This window comes from Salvelinus fontinalis, chromosome 15, assembly GCF_029448725.1.
Source record: "Salvelinus fontinalis isolate EN_2023a chromosome 15, ASM2944872v1, whole genome shotgun sequence".
NCBI lineage: Eukaryota > Metazoa > Chordata > Actinopteri > Salmoniformes > Salmonidae > Salvelinus > Salvelinus fontinalis.
This window is the reverse complement of record NC_074679.1, coordinates 24,355,534-24,372,691: the sequence shown is the minus strand read 5'-3', so window position 1 is coordinate 24,372,691 and position 17,158 is coordinate 24,355,534. Positions and strand designations below refer to the sequence as shown.

Sequence of the window (17,158 nt, the reverse complement as noted above, 5' to 3'; positions counted from 1 at the left end):
CAAATAGCGATAAAAGAAATCACTTACCTTTGAAGATATTCCTCTGTTTGCAATCCCAAGGGTCCCAGCTACACAATGAATGGTTGTTTTGTTTGATAAAGTCCTTCTTTATATCCAAAAAAGTCTGTTTAGTTGTCCCCATTGATTTCAGTAATCCACTCATTCAACATGCATACAAACGAATCCAAAAAGTTACCGGTAAAGTTTGTCCAAACAAGTCAAAGGATGTTTCTAATTAATCCTCAGGTACTCTAATATCTAAATAAATGATCATAATTAATACGGAGAGTAGTATGTTCAATAGGGAAGATAAATAACGAAGAGTGCGCACCTCATTCACGCGCGCAACAAGACTACTTTTCTAATGAGGGACACCTTGGATAAACTACATCTTCTTGCTAGTTTTTCAAGAAACAAGCCTGAAACCCTGTCTAAAGACTGTTGCCATCTAGTGGAAGCGATAGGAAATGCAATCTGTGTCCTTTTTGCATATCCCATAGGCTAGCATTGAAATGGCCCGTGACCTCAAAAAAGAAATGTCCAGATGGACTTTCCTCGGGTTTTCGGCTGCCATATCAGTTCTGTTATACTCACAAACATTATTTTAACAGTTTTAGAAACCTCAGCGTGTTTTCTATCCAATGCTACCAATTATATGCACATCCTAGCTTCTGGACCTGAGTAACAGGCAGTTTTACTTTGGGCACGTCAGTCATCCGGAATTCAGGATACTGCCTCTCGCCTTAAGAGGGTGTATTCCCGTCTGTCTGCAGCAGTATGACATACAGCACTTACCTCTCACACCATAAATAAAGTTGTGAGTAGTTGACCCCGTTTGACTCAGCTCAATGGCCCCTGTGCACATGCAGCACAGCACAGGGATGTGTCTGTTACAGTTAGGGTCAGTTAGAGCCATCAGTCAGGGAAGCGCTGCTCTGGGACAACAGATCTATAGAGCTCAGCTCCCCCAAACCAGAGAAGGTTAGGAGTGGCAGAGGCTCCATTCCTAGGTGCTGGAGGATTAATTGAGGTTAATCAATAATCAGCACTCATGCAACTTGATCAGTCATTAATTTACCCCATTCTACATTTTGTAAGTATGTTTAATTCATTGGTGGTGGAGGTTACAGCTTGGTCACTCTGTATACCACAGCCAGCGGTAACGAACACGCCATGTGTTTGTGTCTCAGGTTTCTCACTGATATTCAAGAAGGCCAGGGAGGGAGGGAGAGAAAGAGCAGATGAAAGGAGAGTTTTAATATTCCACACAAAGCCAGATGGACATACAGTATGTTAGCTGAGGGTGAGTGACGCGTCATGCACACTCATGGGTCCTCTTCTCACATCATTACTCCTTTTGGAGCCTTTTTTATCATTTTTTCCTTCACGGTCTAGCACTGCCTTAGAGTGCTGTCAGAGCGATGACAAATGATCTGGCCTGTCTCAGGTACAGCTGGGAGGGTGACAGACGGACCCCATGGAGAAGCACACAGGTGCTGCTGGGACATACTTCTTCCCATACTGTATGTACCCTTACCATACAGCCCTGCACTGTGTGCACATGTTGGCCTGCCAGGAGAATGCTTGCTTAGCAGTCATGTCCGCTAGGGGAGAGGAGAGGAGATAAAAAGATAGGATAGCTGAGGAGAGGAGAGTGGTTATTAAAAGCTTACTGTGGCCAATGGCCATGACCAAGTAAAATGAGGACAGGGTGCCCAGCAGTCACATTGTGTGATGAGACAGCGGCCATACTGGATGAAGGAAGAAGAACTGAGCTGCCGCAAATTGACAACATGGGAGATTAAAAAATCTTTGTCATTTTGTCCCTGGGAGAGGAGCGCTGCGGATGGAGCGGTGAAAGATGAATCATGGCTTCATAGGGAGAAGGGTGTACAGTAAAGCTCGCTAGGGAGGCCCAATGCATCAATAAATTAGACCCCTGAGAGGCCATTTGACCTGTTTCATTGATCCGGCCAGATGACACGACTTTATCTGCTGAGAGTCAGATTGTTTAAAGGACTGGTGGAAGCCAGGAGCATCATAAATTAGACAGAGTGCGGGTCAGTAGTACACTTTACTTCCCTACTGCCTATAGGCCTGTGGTACAGTTAGAAGTACAATATATGGCCAGGCGGTTTGGGGGCTAGGACTCATTAGAGCACTCATTTGGTACAGGCATGTGTCAGCAGCATCCCTGTAGACATGCAGTGAATAGCACATCAGAGATGAAGACTTGAGAGGTGGTGCATTTACAATGTCATTATGTCAAAGTTCTTGCGGTAGATAAGAGCTAACTTTTAATGTACATGACTCGTACATGTTAGTGTTTCATCGACTCTGGCCTAGTGGAGAACAAAGCCATTTTCTCTCATATCTACTGGGCCTGGAGAATCTGTGCCAATCTAATTCAGGCAGAATGATTTATATTCTTTGTCAAGCTCCCCGTGCTCTTCTCAAATCCCTCTTATCACGGCTTGTTTACAGCCAGCGAAGCCAGTCAAGGTTGACCTATAAAGACATTGAGTCTCTTGGTGTTGAGGAGGGATGACAACATGCAGCAAGATAATAAAGTGAGACAGCGAAACAAGTGAAACGTCAGTGGCAGGCGACAGTGACAGCCCTCACTCAATACCCCCCTTCCCCTCTCGTTCTCTCTCTCTTTGGTCTGTTCCTTCTCTCAGACTATTCCTCCACTCCATACTATGAACATTCAACCAAAAGTGATGTGCAGTCATGCACTGTGTCTACCCTACAAGCTCAGAAAGCACAAAGTTGTTGGATAAGGACATTTATGTATTGTTCTGTCTCTGGCTCCATATTCATTCAGTGACTAAAAACATGATGAAAAATCATTCAGGTTTTTTCTATCCAGAATTTCCGTGGTTGATGCAGTCTAATGACGAGTGACCTCATGGGTGGAATGTTTTTCATATGTTTCATAATTAATAAACAATAAAAAAATGTAACACAGAAAATACAGTGTTTCCATGTCAAACGTTTTTGTTATATTTCAGTCTTCTGTGATGTATATAAAGTGTAATATTGGGATGCAAACTCAAAATGTAATACATTTCAACACTATATCTGACATTGTACAGGTGTCTTGTTTTTTTTAGGCCCATAGCCATGTGTGGGAGGTGTATACTTTGGTTTCAAAGTAGATTTGTTTAGGACTACCAAGAAACAATGATTTAGCTCACTGATTTAGCTCACTGAAGGTTGAAACAGTTATGACTTTGTCACGTTCCTGACCTATTTATGTTAGTTTTTGTGTGTTAGTTGGTCAGGACGTGAGGTTGGGTGGGCATTCTATGTTATCTGTTTCTATGTTGGTTTTGGTTTGCCTGGTATGGCTCTTGATTAGAGGCAGGTGGTTTGCGTTTGCCTCTAATTAAGAGTCATATTTAGGTAGGGCATTCTCACTGTTTGTTTGTGGGTGATTGTCTCCTGTGTCCGTATGTTATGTTCGTACCACATGGGACTGTAGCGTTTGTTTGTTTCGTTTTCGTTTCGATGTCGTCTGTTTCCTGTACGTAAGTTTATGTTTAGTTATGTAAGTTTATGTTCAGGTCTCGTCAACGTCGTTTTGTTATTTTGTAGTTTTGAAAGTGTTTTGTTTCGTTTCGTGTTGCCATCTTTATCGTTGTTCTAATAAAGATGGCTTATTTCCCGCAAGCTGCGTTTTGGTCTTCAGATCCCTCTCTCCTCACCTCATCCGAGGATGAGGAGAGCATCACCCGTTACAGAATCACCCACCAAGCTAAGACCAAGCGGCAAAGGGAAACTAAACGGAGTAAAGGACAGGAGAGAAAGGAGCAATGGACATGGGACGATGTTTTGGATGGAAAGGGTGTCTACACATGGGAGGAGATCCTAGCTGGTAGAGATCGCCTCCCATGGGAACAGCTGGAGGCACTGAGGAGAGCGGAGGCTACCGGAGAGAGGAACCGGAGCTATGAGGGAACGCGTCTGGCACGGAAGCCGAAAAAGCCCGTAAGTAATTCCCAAAAATTTCTTGGGGGGGGGCTAGGAGGTGGTGGGCCAAGGGCAGGTAGGAGACCTGCGCCCACTTCCCAGGCTTACCGTGGAGAGCGGGAGTACGGGCAGGCGCCGTGTTACGCAGTAGAGCGCACGGTGTCTCCTGTACGAGTGCATAGCCCAGTGCGGGTTATTCCACCTCCCAGCACTGGTAGGGCTAGATTGAGTATTGAGCCAGGTGTCATGAGGCCGGCTCAACGCGTCTGGTCTCCAGTGCGTCTCCTCGGGCCGGCATACATGGCACCTGCCTTACGCATGGTTTCCCCGGTTCGCCTACATAGGCCGGTGCGGGTTATTCCACCTCCCCGCACTGGTCGGGCAACCGGGAGCATTCAACCAGGTAAGGTTGGGCAGGTTCAATGCTCAAGAGTGCCAGTACGCCTCCATGGTCCGGTATTTCCGGCACCACCTCCCCGCCCCAGCCTAGTACCTACAGTGTATACACTACGCACTAGGCTACCAGTGCGTATCCTGAGCCCTGTTCCTCCTCCACGCACTCTCCCTGTAGTGCGTGTATCTAGCCCGGTGCCTCCAGTTCCGGCTCCACGCACTAAGCTACCAGTGCGTCTCCAGAGCCCTGTACAAACTGTATCTTCTCCCCCTACTAATCCTGATGTGCTTGTCCTCAGCCCGGCGTCACCAGTGCCGGTACCACGCATCAGGGATAGAGTAGGCTTTGAGAATACAGTGTGCCCTGTCCCTGCTCCCCGCACTAGTAGGAAGGTGCTTATCATTAGCACGGTGCCTCCAGTTCCGGCACCACGCACCAGGTCTACAGTGCACCGTATCCGGCCAGAGCCATCCGTCTCCCCAGCGCCATCTGAGCCATCCGTCTCCCCAGCGCCATCTGAGCCATCCGTCTCCCCAGCGCCGTCTGAGCCATCCGTCTCCCCAGCGCCGTCTGAGCCATCCGTCTCCCCAGCGCCGTCTGAGCCATCCGTCTGCCAGGAGCCTGCAAAGCCGCCCGTCTGCCATGAGCCTGCAAAGCCGCCCGTCTGCCATGAGCCTACAGAGCCGTCAGCCAGACAGGAGCCGCTAGAGCCATCAGCCAGACAGGAGCCGCTAGAGCCGTCAGCCAGACAGGATCTGCCAGAGCCGCCAACCAGACAGGATCTGCCAGAGCCGCCAACCAGACAGGATCTGCCAGAGCCGCCAACCAGACAGGATCTGCCAGAGCCGCCAACCAGACAGGATCTGCCAGAGCCGCCAACCAGACAGGATCTGCCAGAGCCGCCAGCGAGCCATGAGCAGCCAGAGCCGTCAGAGAGCCATGAGCAGCCAGAGCCGTCAGAGAGCCATGAGCAGCCAGAGCCGTCAGAGCGCCATGAGCAGCCAGAGCCGTCAGAGCGCCATGAGCGTCGAGAGCCGTCAGAGCGCCATGAGCGTCGAGAGCCGTCAGCCTGCCATGAGCGTCGAGAGCCGTCAGCCTGCCATGAGCGTCGAGAGCCGTCAGCCTGCCATGAGCGTCGAGAGCCGTCAGCCTGCCATGAGCGTCGAGAGCCGTCAGCCAGCCATGAGCATCGAGATTCGTCAGTCAGCCATGAGCTGCCCTTCAGCCTGAAAAGGCTGGATACCCAGAACTGCCCATCAGTCCAGAGCTGTCTCTCTGTCCGGAGCTGCCTTTCAGTCTGGAGTTGCCCCTCTATCCTGATCTCCCTCTCTATCTTTATCTACCTCTATATTCTTATCTATCCCTCTGTCTTGGTTTATCTCTCTGTCCCGGTGTTGTCATTATTAGATATGTTATTAAGAGGATTTTGTGGGGGAAGAAAGAGGGTGGACATTCTTGGAGGGAGGAGGCTAGGATGGATTATGGTGGGGTGGGAACCGCGCCCGGAGCCTGAGCCACCACTGTGGTTAGATGCCCACCCAGACCCTCCCCTAGACTTTGTGCTGGTGCGTCCGGAGTTCGCACCTTGTGGGGGGGGTACTGTCACGTTCCTGACCTATTTATGTTAGTTTTTGTGTGTTAGTTGGTCAGGACGTGAGGTTAGGTGGGCATTCTATGTTATCTGTTTCTATGTTGGTTTTGGTTTGCCTGGTATGGCTCTTGATTAGAGGCAGGTGGTTTGCGTTTGCCTCTAATTAAGAGTCATATTTAGGTAGGGCATTCTCACTGTTTGTTTGTGGGTGATTGTCTCCTGTGTCCGTATGTTATGTTCGTACCACATGGGACTGTAGCGTTTGTTTGTTTCGTTTTCGTTTCGATGTCGTCTGTTTCCTGTACGTAAGTTTATGTTTAGTTATGTAAGTTTATGTTCAGGTCTCGTCAACGTCGTTTTGTTATTTTGTAGTTTTGAAAGTGTTTTGTTTCGTTTCGTGTTGCCATCTTTATCGTTGTTCTAATAAAGATGGCTTATTTCCCGCAAGCTGCGTTTTGGTCTTCAGATCCCTCTCTCCTCACCTCATCCGAGGATGAGGAGAGCGTCACCCGTTACAGACTTTCTTACTTTACAGGAGTCTTTATCTCTTGCAGGGACAGATGACGTAGTTCAGTGAATTTTACATTCTCACTTTTCTTAAATATTGTTCTTTTTAGAGCCACCAAGACTTTACTTTAATAAACTGCAGCGTGAATGTGAAATGAATCTGGTTCTGCTCCTAAGTGTGGTCTTTAATTGAGCTAGCGATACAGTAATACGGTTAGGAAATGCTGTTGTTGTAGCACTAGCTCAAATAAAGACCACACTTAGGAGCAGCAAGCACAAATTAACCTTCTTTATTTTCATAGCATTTTATTTTTGGCCAGCTCTTATACCACGTTTGATGTGTGTAATTCATCTCCTTGAATATGCTGTATTTTAGTGTCCTGTGCCCTCTGCTCAAATAGCTCCTGTTATATTGAGTAATTGTAACATGATTATTGATTATCAGAAAATAAAATCCATTTTCCCTCTTTGAGGAAGGTCTGTCGCTAGTGACTCTACTGTCTAGCATGCTATAACACGGCTGCTGGGAGCACAGTCACACAGTCACACTCTGGCAACAATTAACTTAGTGCAGGTTCTATAGCGTGTCTCGCTTTTTGCTTGCACACGACTTGCATGATACATCAGACCACCTATTAATGAAATATACATGTAGGGAGTCTGTCTTTTTGTCTCATATGAATCTAGCTTCATTACACCTGTTAAACACAATAATCATCACGCTATTGCATGTTGACTCATCTCTGTTATTGCCTCTAGAAGTGACTTTTTAGAAAAAACAGGCAGTCCTACTGAATGAAAGGACAGCATCAACCACAGTCATAAACACTGAAATTGTGCCGTCCAGTCACGTCCAGTTCTTGTTTACCTTTCTCTTACCCTCAGAGTGTGTGTGTGTGTGTGTGTGTGCGTGCATTCGTTCGTGTGTGCATTGGTTCGTGTGTGTGTGCGTGCGTGTGTGTGCTGAGAAGACAGACCCCTCCACCCCCGGCCCCCTTGAGGAACAACACAGTCTCATTACACTCAAAGGGCAAAATGGTCATCATAATGAAGCTGATAGAAGAACACGGCACAGATCCAGCTGTGTTATTTAGCCTTGCGTTTGGCTTATTTCTGCATTGACAAACAGAAAGAGGATTACCTTCTGTCCTTTCTCCCACCCACACCTCAAAATTTGACACAAATCTTGTGCACAACAAACATGCGTCAGGAGAAACTGTGTCCTAAAATTGGATCAGAGGAGGGCTGAACACACGCTACTAATCCTACAAGCATAGTTACCTACACTCCATACATCAGTACAAGCCTGCCAAAACAAGATAGAAATGAAATCAGGGCAAAATAGGGAAAACGTTCACTTGAGTTTGGCGGACTCAAATCCAATACCTCTCTTATCTCTCTATCTCTTTCTACCCCCTCCCACTCAACATCTCCAATCTGGCTGATATATCTACGGTAGGGGGGTGCATAAGCTATCCCTCACCAGCCCTGTCCATAATGGATTGATGGGATAACTGAGAGGCTTGTCTGCCTGTTAAAGCTGCTCACAGGGAGTATGGCTGTTGTTAGATCTGGAGATGAGCGTAGGGTGTGAAGGTATGTTTGGGGTCTGAGGTATGTTGTTTACAGGGCCACTGACATGCTAGAATTATAGGCTGTCTGTTTGAAAAATGGGGCTGTAATTCATACAAATTAGAAGTGAAAAAGGCTAAATCTCAGGAGTGATTATTGGTCAGACTGTCACTGTACTACTAGAGTAAGTATGCCTTCTAACCAAAGTAGGCCAGTACGACTTCTAAAGATTTAGCATGTGTCCCTTTGACAAGTGATTTTAAATGATTGTTTGTTCTGAGCCATCAATCGTTTAAACGTAAATTGTCAAAGAGACACGTGATTGGTTCTGTGTTCATGGCAGATATTTGGATTCATGCTATATTGCTGGTGTGTTCATGGAGTTAGAAAGAAATAAACCAGTGTAGCACAATTTAGAATTGCCTCATCCTCTTTGGCTTTTGATATCCTTGACAGCACCTGCCGAAGTTTTGCTTCAGCACTTTGGTAGGATTCAAGCCAAGCTGCTGAGGCATGAGGTCAAGTCCCTGTAGTTCAGAGGTATGTGACCAGAAACAATTATTACAGCAAGTGCAAGTTTAGCTCCACATGCATGTATATTTCTTTTCCTATGGGCTGAAAAATCTACAAGATATTGCTATCTGGAGATTCATAAGTTTAGTAGATTTTGAGAGGTCGGTATAAGTGCAGATGCATGTTATTACAGCTTGTAAACCAATATTCAGCTCCTACTTTTCAATAAATTTTGTTGAACATGAATCAAGATGCTGTGTTTTTTTATTTGGGTCCAAATACTTGGTTCTTTACTTTGTAATGTCCATGTATTCCGAATGGAAACACATAGAAGGAATACAGTGATCTATAATGAATGCTGTTGTGTTCTGTTATCTGCAGGTCTGCATGGCAATGATGCCTCATAGAATAGCACAGAGCAGTGAGAGCAGCTGTTCTGTTTATGACGACATCATCCCATTATCACTGGCATCGGATGACTGTAGCAGTTTGCATTTCACTCATCAGTAAATATTGATTGATCTGCTTGTACAGAAACACAAGCGTAGTGTATAAATATTTGGCTCAGTACTGCCAACATCTGCACTTCACAGTGCTGAACAGACACAGAACCAGAGAACCGGGCATATGGAGTGAAAAAAACAAAAAGACAGTTGTGTATTTTCTGTCTATTTCGAGCCTTTCGTTACTCAAACTCAAAAGACAAACAGGCCTTAAAAGCCTTTTCATGTTTTAGAGTGAAAAACTAGGTCCATGTCTGAAACCACAGCCAGGTTTACCCTGCTCTGTGGTCCCAGCTCCATCCTCCATATCACCCACTCACACCTCCCGACAGCCTCCCTCACGCCATAGTGTCCCTGTCAGATGGAATTAAATTAAATTCCTTCTCAGCTCCACAGTATGTACATAGGGAGAGCACAGAATGATACGCTTATGCAACACTTAGCACATTAGCCTTCTGATGGAATTATCCTTGGAGGGGGACATTGCTCCCTCCCAGCATTGCTACTCTACTCCCTCAACCTTGTCCCCACCTTCCCCCCCATCTCTCCCTTTATAAATCAGGTTTATCTGAAGTGTGACTGGGGGCCTCTCCACTCTGGTGCCAGGGTGAAGACAGGGCTGTTGGCATGCAGTGGTTAGTCATAACGGGGGTCACTACAGCTGATTAGAGGGCTGTCTGGCGGAGGAGAGCAGAGGAGGCTGGCAGTGGGATTGCATGCCGAGTTGGAGAACGCTGCAGTAGTGATTTCCTCAACTCCCACAATGCATCACGGCAGATGTTGCGTATTCTACTGATGGCATCTTTGTTGTGTTACATGTGATGGCGTGTCATGAGAACTTGTTACAGTGGGCCACCAGCCATGTTCCCATATGATGTTCTGACAAACATTCATCAGTTCTCCAACAAGACTTTATCAAAGAGCAGCTCATATGCAGCATTATATTTTCAACTAATTATGGACACGTAAATGTGGGTGAATTATGTCCAAGTACAGCTAAGGAAATATGTAATATAGTCCGAAATTATTGACTCTTGATAAAGATGAGCAAAACTTATGGTATGAAATAAATCATTAAAATACTGAGCTCTTTTGTATGCTCCAAACAAGTATTTTATACTAATACAAAGTAATAAAACATTTTCTCAAAGAGGTAGGGGTCAAAATGATTGACATCCTTGTTTTCAATACCTTTCAATACCTCACCTTGCGAGGATAACAGCACTGAGCCTTTTCTAAAATGTTTTAGGAGTTGGAGAACACACTGGGAGAGATCTTTCTGATCCTTGATATCCTTTGTCTGCACTTATGGACTGCCCTCTTCAATTCAAACCACACGTTTTCAATGGGTTTCAAGGCCAGAGACAGAGATGTCCATTGCAAAAGGTTATTGAAAGGTATGTCAATAATTCTGACCCCTACCTTTTGAGAAAATAAAATGTTACTAGTTAAACAAATCTCTTTCTCTGAGCAATTAAATTCGTATAAAATAACATAATTTCCGATTTGTCTTGTTGTATACAATATAGCTCAGTATTTTTTATAATACATTTTATACTGTCATATTCACTCGTCTTTATCAATGGTGTCAATAATTGCAGACCTCATTGTACATATAAGATCAATGACAGCAGTGTCCCTAGCTTACACTATGCCACTCATTTTATACTAATACAAGTCCTCAGAGAAAGAGATTTGGTTTAACAAGTAACATTTCATTTTGTCAAAAGGTAGGGGTCAATGCAGTGCAGAGGGCTTTATATCTAAAACTTGAGAGGTCACTTTCCCTAGAAGCCAGAGAAAGTCGTGCTTCTTCATTAGCATAAGGACGGGGATGGGGTTATAGTGGGCTCTAGCAGTATGGACATTAGGGGTTATGGTGGTAGACTCCAGCATAGGAACATTCGGGGTTATGGTGGTAGACTCAAGCATAGGGACTAAGGGTTATGGTGGTAGACTCCAGCATAGGGACTAGGGGTTATGGTGGGTAGACTCCAGCATAGGGAGATTAGGGGTTATGGTGGTAGACTCCAGCATGGGGACATTAGGGGTTATGGTGGTAGACTCCAGCATAGGGACTAGGGGTTATGGTGGTAGACTCCAGCATAGGGACATTAGGGGTTATGGTGGTAGACTCAAGCATAGGGACTAGGGGTTATGGTGGTAGACTCCAGCATAGGGACATTAGGGGTTATGGTGGTAGACTCCAGCATAGGGAAGTTAGGGGTTATGGTGGGTAGACTCAAGCATAGGGACTAGGGGTTATGGTGGTAGACTCAAGCATAGGGACTAAGGGTTATGGTGGGTAGACTCCAGCATAGGGACATTAGGGGTTATGGTGGTAGACTCCAGCATAGGGACATTAGGGGTTATGGTGGTAGACTCCAGCATAGGGACTAGGGGTTATGGTGGGTAGACTCCAGCATAGGGACATTAGGGGTTATGGTGGTAGACTCCAGCATAGGGACATTAGGGGTTATGGTGGTAGACTCCAGCATAGGGACATTAGGGGTTATGGTGGTAGACTCCAGCATATGAACATTAGGGGTTATGGTGGGTAGACTCCAGCATAGGGAAGTTAGGGGTTATGGTGGGTAGACTCCAGCATAGGGAAGTTAGGGGTTATGGTGGGTAGACTCCAGCATAGGGAAGTTAGGGGTTATGGTGGGTAGACTCCAGCATAGGGAAGTTAGGGTTTATGGTGGGTGGACTATTTGTGTTTTCCTCCTAATGCACTGAAAGCCTGTGGGCTCTGGCCAGGCCGACTGTGTGCTCGTCAGTAAAAGGGTAAACAGAGAATGAATAAGCCAGATATCCTTCATTACACACAGGCTTACAAACCTGTCCCCCTAAGACAGGTTATAAGGCACAAAAGCAAATGACAAACAGAAAGCCAGTCTGGAAGATGGACATATCACTGAGAGAATATTTTTTAGACCGACAGATTGGAGTTTATTCACTTGTATTTTGTTTTCTAATGGAAGTTTCTGATGATGGTATAGTCACTTCAACGTACACATTGATGGATAATTGACGGTTCATAGATTAAAGAAGTTGTAAGTGACTTTATCAATGGTAAAAACAGTAGCTGCTAATTTAGAAAAATAATGTATTGAATGTGTCTATTTCTTGTCTGTGCAGGGCCGACTTGAGTTTTGCAAGCTGTCAGTCTTCTGGACCTGACGATGTTTCGTAAGAAGAAAAAGAAGAGGCCAGAGATCTCAACACCAAAGAACTTTGAGCATCGGGTGCACACCTCGTTTGACGCCAAGCGGTGCTGCTTTGTGGGCCTGCCGACCCAATGGCACAGTCTGATAGAGAACCTCCGTAGGCCCAAGCCTATGGTGGACCCCTCCCGGATCACCTCCGTGGAGCTCAAGCCAAAGAAGGTACTGGACCTTATTCTCAGCTCACTTTCCTGTTTGCACTGTTTTTTTTCTCTGAACGTATTATCGAACAGACAAAAAGAGCTGAGAATGTATAGGATTTTATTTCTGAGAATATTCCAGTTTTAGTAAGCCTCAAAACCCTCCATCAAAAGTGTTTTTATCAGAGGCTATAACGCCCTTTAGATCTTCAGCAGAGTTACCTTGCTTTTGTAGTCTAAAGTTTCCCTAGTCCAGTGATGGCAGTGTGGTTGACAACACTTGCTGTTCTCCCTGTCATATTGCTTTCTTATCTATCACGGGGCTCAGCTAATGACCCTGGTGTGTACATTGACTGTACAACGCGAATCCTTGAAGTCTCCAAGATTTATTACTCCATGCAGGAAAATAATAACGATCCATGGCTGAGGGATAGAAAGTGCAAGTACAGCAATGGAAATGCCAGTGAGCGAAAAAGCCTGCAAATCTAAGGATTATGCACTAGGCTGAATACTCATGCTGATATGCCCCTTATAAAAACACAACACATTTTCATTACCACCATTGGATACATTTCAGTTTTGCATTTCAAAATCCCAGTGTCAGCTTCTGAAGCAAGGTCATGGTTTTACCAGGATCATCAGGATTGAATTGGTAGTACAGGGGAGACTTGTGTTCTGTAAATAATGTAGCATTTCCGACAGAGGCAAAGGTTGGCGAGGTTACAAAAATAATTATTACATTTGAGACATTTGTACAATAATTCTCAATTTTGTCATTTGTAAAGAATTTGCAGTGGGATGTTAATTAGTTTGGCTAAGTTACCTGTGCAGCTGTGAGAGCTGACCAGAGCACCATTCCAAAGACAGAGAAACATAGGAGACTCTTGTGATGATGAACAGAACTTTACTTTAACCAGAGATTGAGTAATCAGCCAATTGGCCTTTCTCTAATAGGTTCAACTGGAAGGCCCTTTGCCCAACACATTTTTTAAGTCTGTGTCATCTTGTTCAGTCAGGGCAAGGTAATGCTCTTTTTCTATGCCACTGCAATGTTTGCTACTTGAAATTTCACTCTTCAGAAAGAATCTATCCGTCATTACAGTTTTTATACAAGCCACATTGCAAAATAGAAGTGCCTGTGTGCAGTATGTTACAATCATTCCAGGTTGGCTGAACATTACTGCTTTCCTTTCAGACCATCGTGCGTGGGAGTATGATCGGTCATGGAGACTACATCTCAACCATGATCTCCGACATGAGCAGGTTGTCCGTGACCAGCTCCAACTCCCTGAGGAAGAGCAGCCCTTCGGCCAGGAAAAGGGCCCAGTCCCTGGGCAGGCTGGGGGAGGTGAAGGAGGGGGACACCTACCAGTATGAAGACCTGGGAGAAGATGAGCTGGAGCAGCAGCAGTGGAGAGACAGGGCTCATAACATCCACAGTGAGAGTGGGACGAGTATCACCCTACAGCCGAACGGAGTTCTCCCCAGGGCCAAGTCCACCTATGAAGTGAGCATCAGCTCTCTGGAGGGACCCCTGGCTCCATCCCAGCCAATGCAGGTGCCTATTAAGGGGGCTTATGTCAACTGTGAGGTGGGTAGCCCCACAGAGACACTGATGGTTAAGAGAGACTTTCAGGTGCCCAGGGTTATGCCACAAAAACAGAGGCCCATCTCATTCTTCTTCAGCCCAGCCATGGCTGTCCAGCATACCGACCATGGGGGTCATCCCTCTCCGGAGTACAGCACCAACCTCTACATCCACTCCCACAACAGCCCTGGCAGACCATACTCCTCCTACGACCTGAAGGTGAGCATATCACTTAATCATAAGCTCTCATCTATATTTTAGATGGACATTGTCATAGGCCAGCCCGTTTTCTGCTATAACAGCCTCCACTCTTCTGAGAAGGCTTTCCACTAGATGTTGGAACATTGCTGCGGGGACTTGCTTCCATTCAGCCACAAGAGCATTAGTGAGGTCGGGCACTGATGTTGGGAAATTAGGCCTGGCTCGCAGTCGGCGTTCCAATTCATCCCAAAGGTGTTTGATGGGGTTGAGGTCAGGGCTCTGTGCAGGCCAGTCAAGTTCTTCCATCCCAATCTCGACAAACCATTTCTGTACGGACCTCGCTTTGTGCATGGGGCATTGTCATGCTGAAACAGGAAGGGACTTCCCCAAACTGTTGCCACAAAGTTGGAAGCACAGAATCGTCTAGAATGTCATTGTATGCTATATCGTTAAGATTTCCTTTCACTGGAACTAAGGGGCTTAGCCCAAAACCATGTAAAATAGCCCCAGACCATTATTCTTCCTCCACCAAACTTTACACTTAGCACTATGCATTGGGGCGGGTAGCGTTCTCCTGGCATCTGTAAAACCCAGATTCGTCCATTTGACGGCCAGATGGTGAAGCGTGATTCACTCCAGAGAACACGTTTCCACTGCTCCAGAGTCCAATGGCGGAGAGCTATACACCAGTCCAGCCGACTCTTGGCATTGCGCATGGTGATCTTAGGCTTGTGTGCAGCTGCTCGGCCATGAAAAACCCATTTCATGAAGCTCCCGACGAACAGTTATTGTTCTGAAGTTGCTTCCAGTTTGGAGACAGTTTGGAACTTGGTAGTGAGTGTTGCAACTGAGGACCGACAATTTTTAAGCGCATCATCACTCGGCGGTCCCATTCTGTGAGCTTGTGTGGCCTACCGCTTTGCGGCTGAGCCATTGCTGCTCCTAGACGTTTCCACTTCACAATAAAAGCACCTACAGTTGACCGGGGCAACTCAAGCAGAGCAGAAATTTGATGAACTGACTTGGTGGAATCCTACATCTTATAGCAGCCTGCATTCCTGCATTCTACAGTTGATTGCTCAATTAATGCTGTTGTTTTTTTCGGGATGCTAAAATATCATTTGTGACTTTATTGCTTCAATGTGCTTGTAAACATTGAGAGATGCTATGTTTGGCATAATCTCAAGGGTACATTGAGCTACCTATGACAACGTTTTAGCAGGGAGCGCACCAGGTGAAGTCAATGCATAGTGAGAGTGAAGCACTGTGATTTACATCCATTAATAAAGCAAGCCAGGGACCCTGGGAAGACAGCCAACTCTACCTCTCTCAAATTCAAGCTGCTTTATTGGCATGAAAAACATTGTGTCAATATTGCCAAAGCAACAATGTATACAATATACATTGTAATACAATTAAAACAATGACAAATAATAATATAGAATGGCAGTAAATAATAATACAAAATTAAATATAAAAAATAGTAACAATAAAATGGTAACAATCAATAGTCGAATGTAATGTATGGTGTAATGCACCACTACCACCACCACTATCATTAAACTGCTATCATTACCATTACCACCCATACCATTACTATTTGGAATGATAAACAACAATAATAATACTAATAACAATAACAGTAATAACAATAACAGTCATAATAAGTAAGTTACTGCTTACTATGCAGATGTTATTATTCAGTGTCCCTCAGGCTATGGCAGGCAAATACATATTTGGCTGCAAGAGGAGCCATTGCTCCTTCGCCCATGAGTATTTTTAGTTTTTCCTCTGGGTTTAATAAATTAAAATTTGGAATAAATGTAGTCATTTCTGTGAATAATGAAGCTCTTGGTGAGGAATATTTATCACAGTAAAGGAGAAAGTGCATCTCTGTTTCTACCTCCCCTGTCGTGCAGTGACCACATACACGCTCCTCTTTGGGTAGCCATGTCTTTTTATGTCTGCCGGTTTCTATTGCCAATCGGTGGTCACTCAGCCTGTACTTGGTAAGGATCTGTCTCTGCTTCGAATCTCTGACAGAGTAGAGATATTCAGCCAATTCATATTCTCTGTTTAGGGTCAGATAGCAATTTAGTCGGCTTTGGGATTTTGTTTCGTTTTTCCAATGTTGTAAATATGAGTCCTTTGATTGGTTCATGATTTTGTTTATTGGAATTCTTTCTTTTGAAGCAGTGCCGGTGTCAGCTTGGTTGGTTAGGTCCAACACCAGCTGACTGAGAGGGCTCGTTTCTGGGCTCAGTTCTTGGGTTTGAAGTGCTTTAAATTGCAGACTCGAATTTGGACTTGAATTTAGATGTAGCCAAAATTTTAATGATCTTTTCTGTATTTTCATTATTACTGGAAAGCGGCCCAATTCTGCCCTACATGCATTAGTTGGTGTATTTCTCTGGACTTGTAGGATTTTCCGACAGAATTCTGCATGTAGGGTTTCAATTGGATGTTTGTCCCACATTTTAAAGTCCAGTTTATTGAGTGGCCCCCAAACCTCACTTCCGTAAAGAGCTATTGGTAGGATTACACTGTCAAATATTTTGGTCCAAATTCTAATTGGGATGTTGATTTTGAATAATTTCATTTTTATTGCATACAATGCTCTGCGGGCTTTTTCTTTGAGTGCATTCACTGCCATATTAAAGTTTCCCGATGCAGATATGGTCAGACCAAGGTAGGTGTAATTTTTTGTGTGTTCAATTATGGTGTTGTTCAGGGTGAATTTATATTTGTGTTTCTGACATCTGTTTTGTTTTTGGAAAATCATGATTTTAGTTTTTGGGAAATTTACTGCCAGGGCCCAATTATGGCAATATTGCTCTAGAATATTAATGTTCTGTTGAAGACCTTCTTTGGTTGGTGATAGAAGTACCAAGTCATCAGCATATAGCAGGTATTTCACCTCTGTGTCAAATAGTGTGAGTCCTGGGGC

At 45.0% G+C, this 17,158-nt stretch overlaps 1 protein-coding gene across 2 annotated transcripts in view; it reads left to right on the top strand.

The window, feature by feature from the left end:
• Positions 1-17,158, top strand: part of LOC129811593 (serine/threonine-protein kinase PAK 6-like) — a 35,988-nt gene that overhangs the window by 3,635 nt on the left and 15,195 nt on the right. For both annotated transcript variants that reach the window (XM_055863026.1, XM_055863027.1), the window contains exons 2-3: positions 12,197-12,444; positions 13,618-14,229. In XM_055863026.1, coding sequence (XP_055719001.1) covers positions 12,241-12,444; positions 13,618-14,229 — 816 coding nt within the window. In that variant the 5' untranslated portion in view covers positions 12,197-12,240. The remainder of the gene's footprint in view (positions 1-12,196; positions 12,445-13,617; positions 14,230-17,158) is intronic.